This window comes from Panthera onca, chromosome E2, assembly GCF_046562875.1.
Source record: "Panthera onca isolate mPanOnc1 chromosome E2, mPanOnc1 haplotype 2, whole genome shotgun sequence".
In the NCBI taxonomy this organism is placed as follows: Eukaryota; Metazoa; Chordata; class Mammalia; order Carnivora; family Felidae; genus Panthera; species Panthera onca.
The window spans coordinates 8398414-8404780 of NC_138353.1; the positions used below are offsets into that span (position 1 = coordinate 8398414).

Below are 6367 nucleotides of genomic sequence, written 5' to 3' on the forward strand. Positions count from 1 at the left end.
GGAACCGTTGATTTATTCGGCCGCACTCAAGACGGTGTTCTCCGGTCACAGCGAAAGCTTCTCTGTGGGTGGGACTTCCTATCCAGGAGGACTACTAGGTAGCAAAGCAGGCCAGGAGGTCAGGACCTCTGGGTCCTTCCTCGGCCTGGGGATGGCGCGGGTCTGGCGGGACGCGAGCGGGGCTCACACGAAGTTGTTGGGGAGCGTGGCGGGGGAGAGCGGCTCCAGGCTCTGGGGGCGCCTCCCGCAGGGCGGCGGGGGCAGCTTGGGCGGCAGCGGGGGGGTGGGCGGCGGCTGTTTGGTGGCGATGTGTGAAGGGACCCAGGCATCCGGCGCGTAAAAGTAGAGGTCGTAGGGGTCCTTCGGGGCTTCCAAATGCATAACTGTGGGAGCGAAGGGGCGAAGTCATCCCCAGGCAGACAAGGGGCCTGTCCCCTCACTATGCCGCTGGCCAGTGAGAAGGCGGGAGACAGGATTAAGACTGTTCTTTAGAACTGGGTTTTCAAATTAAGGGGCGGGTGCCCCATTCCCCAAATGGGAGAGGAGGCGTGGCATCCGCGTAGCAGGGGCGGGGCCCGCAGTGGGGGGGCGGGGAATGCGGGGCTCCGGCCCCGCCCAGGGAGGGGGTAGAGGCGGGGCTTGTAGGGACCCTTGGCTCCCAGCCTGCTGCAATTCCCAGCTGGGCTGGGGGCGGCGCTGGACGTGTGTGTGCGCGCGCGCGTGTGTGTGTGTGTGTGTGTGTGTGTGTGTGTGTAATTTCGGAGAATTGGGGGCAGGATCATGGAGAGGGGTCGGGGCTTCTATGGACCTAGGATGGAGGACCTGTACTTTTTGGCAGGCGAAACCAGGGTAAGGGAGCGTGCCGTCGCTGTAAGGGTCGCTCACCCGGTTCATCTCCGTCGTTTGGAAGCCGATGATGTGCGAAGGGCCGGTGTCGAGCCGCCCGGCGGTAGAGACACCACAGCAGCAGGAAAATGCCGATCAGCAGGCCGATCCCGGCGAGGAATAGGCAGAGGGCCCCTCCCGCCGCGCCCCGGGGGCGCCCCACCAGGGTCACGCCTGAAGGACGAGGGGCCAGGAATTGAGCAATCTAAACCCCTAGCCCCCTTCTTCCTGAGACCCCCCTCTTTCCTCAGTCCCAACATCCCCGTCCTCAGCACCCTCCCGCCTTAAACTTAGGAGCCAGGTCCCCATCCCGCCCTCCCCGAGACCCAGGAGTCCGGCCTCCAGCCCCTTCTTCCCTCGGACCCAGGAGTCCGGGTCCTGGCCCCTCACCGGTCTCCTCCACTCGTTCCACCACGATGATAGTGTTGACTCTCTCACCTCGGCTGCGCCGCTGGGGGACCCGCGGAGTGGCAGGGGCCAACTGACTGGGGGACCCTGGAGGAGCAGGGGGGCCCGCAATCCGGGCTGAGGGAAGAAGGGCGTCAGGCCCTTTAGGGCTAGAGTCCTGGGAGGCCTTCAACTCAACTGTGCCAGGAGACTCTGAGGTGGGCAATTTAAGGGAGTCAGGCTGGGTGACTGCAGGGGTTTCTGCTTTGGGATTCGGGGGCAGCTCATTTAGGGCAGCTGTTGCTTTGTCCTTGAAAGGTGTAGTGGTTTCTGAGTGAAGACTGGCGGAGATCTCAGGGTCCGAGGTCATGGGGTTCTCTGTTGCATCTTGGTAGTGGGTTGTGGGGGATTCTGTCTGGGGAATTTCAGTGGGGTTGGGGTTGCTGGTTACATGGGATTCTGGGCGGGGGCTTTCAGTAGAGTCAGGATACAGGGTCTGGAGGAATTCAGAGTGGGGGGTTTCAGTGGTGTCAGGGTTTGGGGTTTCTGGAGTTTTGGGGTGAAGACTCTTGGTGGGGTCAGGATTTGGCGTCTCAGGGACTTCTGCACGTGAGACTTCGATGGAGTTAAGTTTGGGAATCTCTGGGGATTCTTGGTGTGGAGTTTGTGTAGGGTCAGGGTTTGGGGTTTCAGGAAATTCTGGGTGTGAAGTTTTGGAGGGACTAGGTTTGAGGGTCTCAGGAGATTCTGGGTGTGGGATATCAGTTGGGTCAGGTTTGGGGGCCGCAGAAGGTTCTGGATGTGTTATTTTGGAGGGGTTAATTTGGGGGGTCTCCAGGGAGTCTGATATTGAGGTATTGAGTGAGTTAGATGTAGGAGTCTCAGGAGACTCTGGGTGTGGGCTTTCTTGGAGGTCATGGTTGGGAGTCTCAGGGAAGTCAGGGAGGGAGGGTTCAGGGGAAACTGCATGAGGTATTTTGGAGGGCTCAGGATAAGTAGTCATGGGGGAATCTGGGTTAGGCTGGTCTCCAGTGGAATTCTCAGAAGCAGGAGGGGAGGTCTGAGAAGGGTGGCCCATCTCAGAGAGGTCGGAGCCTGTAAGCGGTGAGGCCGAAGGGTCAGCCTTGGAACCCAGCCTGGCGAGGAGGAAGATGAGGACGAAGAGGATGGGACAGAGGGATTTCATAGTTCTGGGAGACGCCTATAGCTGCGGGGAAGCGGGAAGAAAGGGGTTAAAGTTGGAAGCCTCCTGGGAACCCCCGCCCCCGCCCTTGCCTGGAGGCCATGCCCACCGGTCCCCAGGTGGGCCGTGATCCCGCCCAGGTCCGCGCCAGGGAAAGGAGGACCTAACTGCAAAGCCCTGAAGGCTGTGCAGTAGCTAAGGGAGACTGAGACGCGGGGCTTCTTGGGAGTCGTAGTTAATTTCCTTATGTATTTCCCCGAGGCAGGGGGTGGGGGGCAGGAAAATTGGGAAAGAATGACACCTCTCCAAGCCCTCACACCTCCTCAACTTCTATTTCAGAGGATGTAGACCTCCAAGGAGATGCAGGATCCCTTCCTCTCTGAGGGCTCCAGGGACACCATCAGGGCACAGTTGTTTACGCTAAAGCAGGCTCAGAAGGAATGGCTGGGGGTTGGGGGCCCGAATGCCTGGATCTGAGGGAGAAGGGAGACTCCTAGGATCTGGGGGAGAAGGTTGCTGGGGGTTCAGACTCCCTGTTTCCTCAGGGTGGAGGGCACTGTGGGTCTAAATTCCTGGTTCTTTAGAGAGAAGAGGCCTGAAGGTTCACACGCCTAGAATTTTGAAGGGGGGGGGGGGGAGGCTGGATAATGGGGGAGAAAGGAAACAGGAGTATCGAACTCTAGGGGACTCGGAACTCTGAGTCTGAGTCTTGGGTCCTCCACAGATAGGTGTGGAGGGTTCTGGATTCCTTAGCCTTCAAGAGGAGAGAGCTGTGGGGCAGGACTCCTCTAGTCCCTCTGTTTATTGGCGATGGAGCTGAGATCCCAGACTCTCAGGACTGGTCTGAGGCAGAGACACCTAGGTCTGTGCCCAGCGGGAGGTGGAGGCGGCAGATACCCGGATAGGACAGGGCCACTCGGGGCCTGGGGTCTCTTACCTGCTCAGTGGGGTCCAAGATAACAGCAGGTGAGCAGAGCTGGATGCAGAGATGGGTGAATGTTGCAGAATGGCTCTGGGCGGGGCAGCAGGAGGTAGGGTCCCAGGGGCGCAGATGACGCACCTGACCCCCTCCCTGGGGAGCCTGGGAGCCTGGCGACAGGCTTGTTCTCTTAAAGGGACAGAGATAAAGAACATTGTTTCTGGAATGGGGAAGGGAGTTAGGGACTGGATCATCTATCCAGTGGAGGGATGTGGCCCAACCAAGCTATCTTTTCTTTGAAACCAGGCGTCCAGGCCATCTTGTGTCTCCTACATGCGAACCCAAGAGTCTAGGTGCCTGGTGCCCTTATACTTCAAGACCCAGGAGTCTGGGCCTCCAGGTGCCTCCCCTCAGATCCAGGAATCCAGGTTCCCAGGCCCCTCCTGCCTGGGAGAATTAGGAGTCCAGGTTCCCATGTCTTGCCATTCAGATACCCAGATGGCTGCCGCCCTTTGGGACTTCCCAACCTTGGCCTACCTCCTCACTGTGTAGAAAGCACCCTCTTAAGAGCCAGTGTGAGAGGACTGGGCCTTTACAGCACCCCCAAACTCCTCCCCAAGAAGGCTTAAACCGATGCACGGGCTCACTCTTGTCTCTTTCCCCTCTTTGCGGTTTTTCTGACTCCTGATTTTGCTCATCATTTTACCAGCCTTCCTCCCCCCCCCCCCCCCCATACCCTTTGCCTTCTTCTGCCTTCCCTTCCCTGCCCTCTATCTCTCACTCTATCTTTCTGGTTCTCTCCCACCTGGATTTATCTCCGGGCATCCCTGTCCGGGCTGGCTGTCCTTCCATCTCCTGTCGTTCTCAGAGCCTCCTCCCTCCACCCTCCATCTCTAGCTGGCTCTTTGTCTTCTTCCCTGTTTCCCCATTTCTTTCCTTTTTCCTCTGTTCCTCCCTTTCTTCCTCTCTGTCCTTTCCTCTGTCACCCTGTCTTTGTCCTTCCATCTCATGGTTACTTCATCTACGTGTCTCTGCTTCTCTCCATCAGTCCCTCTTCTGTTGCCTTCCCTGTCTCTTTCTCTGTGTCTCTGGCTTCTGCTCTGATGGTCCCTCTGCTGGTCTCTATTTTTATCCCTGTGACACACCTCCCGTGTCCACTTCTCTGTCTGTCTGTCTCTCCCCCTCCTGCTTCCCCTCGGGTCCCAGCTCCTGGTCCCAATTAGTTGGTGGCTGCCAAGGCAGAGGCAGGGCCCCCACTCCTGGCTCCTCATTACCGCTGGCGGCTCCTAATGAGCCTGGTGGAGGGGCTGACCCTGCGCCCCCAGCCCCCTGGTCTGCGTCACTACCCGCTGCGGGGGCTGTGGAGGCGATATAAGGGGGCCGAAGCCTCGCTGTCCGAGCCCACTGCGCGGTATCGGGCCCTGCAACCGGGCGCAGGAGGTGGGTGGGTGGTGGGGTCCGGGGTTCTGGGCCAGGACGTGGGCCTCACTGAGCTCTTCCGTGTCTTTCCACAGGTGATGGAGACCCGCCAGGCGCCCAGGAGCCCCCGAGTGCGGCTGCTGCTGCTGATTCTGCTGCTTGTGTCCTGGGGCGACCACACTGCCTCGGGAGTCGCCCTGCCCCCCGCGGGGGTCCTCAGGTACCTGCGTCGCCCCGACTCCCGACTCCCAGGGAGGGGCGGGGGTTCCGAGAGGTGGGAATAGACCCAAAGAGAAAGGCGCACAGAGACTCTAGAGAGAGGAGGACAAGAGACTAGGGGTGGAGAGAGGTGGAGTGTGGACAGGGAATCAGCCCGAGAAAGAGATACAAGAAGATTCAGAGAATGGCGTTGGGAGATTTGAAAGGAGTCCAACAAGCAGCGGCGGATTCATTGCTTGAGCAAAGTTTACTGGGTTCTCAGTGTGTGCCAGGCCGTGCGCTGAGCGCTGGGGGTGGACACATGCATCAGACTCGGTCTCCGTACTCAGGAAGCTTCGAACCCGGTGAGCAGAGAGACAGAGACCCACACAGAGAAGAGAGACGGGGGACTGAGGACAGACAGCGAGCCACTCCACAGGACGGTGCAGGGACAGGGCTTCGAATTAGACCGTGGGGGGCGGGGGGTACAGGCGGCGGCTGGCGGGGGCCTGGACCCGCGGTAACCGCATCTCTTGGTCTCCTGGCAGCCTCCGCCCCCCCGGGCGGGCCCGGGAGGGCCCCGCCCCCCCGCTGTCGCGGCGGAGCCTGGCGTTGGCTGACGACGCGGCCTTCCGGGAGCGCGCGCGGCTGCTGGCCGCCCTAGAGCGCCGCCACTGGCTGAACTCGTACATGCACAAGCTGCTGGTGCTGGACGCGCCCTGAGCGCGGTGCCCGCCCAGCCTCAATAAAGATCCTCCCAATGCCTCGGGTCTGCGCCTCCTTCCTGCGCCCTCCGGGTGCTCGCGCGGGGTCTGGGGGCTGGGCTTGCGTCGCTACTCCAGCGGACCTCTTCCCCGGTTCACTCTCTTTGCTCTCCCCACTTTTTTTTTTTTTTTTTTTTTTTTTTGGTTTTTTATATCATCTTTCCAACCACCCATAGTCCCTCTCCCTCTGGATTTCTGCTCTGCCCTCCCTCCATGCCCCACCTCTGTCCCCTCCTCTCTGTGCCTCTGTCTCTCCCCACCCACGGGTCTCTGTCCTCCTCTCTGGGTTTCTGTCCCTTTCTGTTTCCCTCTGAGTCTCTGCCCCCTTCTCTTATCTAGGCCTCTGTCACTCTCTGGGTATCAGTTCGCCTTCTCTGAGTCTCTGTACTTCTGTCTCTCTCTCTCTTTTTTTTTTTTTTTTAATGGAACGCTTCACGAATTTGCGTGTCATCCTTACGCAGGGGCCATGCTAATCTTCTCTGTATCGTTCCAATTTTAGTATATGTGCTGCCGAAGCGAGCACATGTCTCTTTTCACCCTCCTGGCTTGCTAACCCTTTGCCTCGTCTCTCTACTCTTCTTTCTGCTTCTAAAACTCTTCCTTCCATTCCAA

The 6367-nt window shown here is 59.3% G+C and overlaps 2 protein-coding genes and 1 non-coding gene across 3 annotated transcripts; 1 reads left to right on the forward strand and 2 right to left on the reverse strand.

Annotated features, from left to right (window-relative positions):
* Positions 1-25: 25 nt before the first annotated feature.
* Positions 26-2488, reverse strand: GFY (golgi associated olfactory signaling regulator). The gene is made up of 3 exons (XM_060651773.3): positions 1276-2488; positions 886-1059; positions 26-383 (listed from the first exon to the last, which is right to left on the reverse strand). The coding sequence occupies exons 1-3, from the start codon at positions 2456-2458 to the stop codon at positions 184-186; spliced, it is 1557 nt and encodes a 518-aa protein (XP_060507756.3). The 5' UTR covers positions 2459-2488; the 3' UTR covers positions 26-183.
* Positions 2489-4891: 2403 nt separating this feature from the next.
* PTH2 (parathyroid hormone 2) lies at positions 4892-5849 on the forward strand. The gene is made up of 2 exons (XM_060651774.3): positions 4892-5013; positions 5540-5849. Exons 1-2 carry the CDS (start codon positions 4892-4894, stop codon positions 5712-5714), a joined length of 297 nt encoding a protein of 98 aa, XP_060507757.1. The 3' UTR covers positions 5715-5849.
* A 322-nt stretch (positions 5850-6171) lies between these two features.
* LOC132691402 (U6 spliceosomal RNA) lies at positions 6172-6278 on the reverse strand. The gene has a single exon (XR_009615751.1). It is a non-coding gene; the product is annotated as a U6 spliceosomal RNA (small nuclear RNA).
* Positions 6279-6367: the final 89 nt, after the last annotated feature.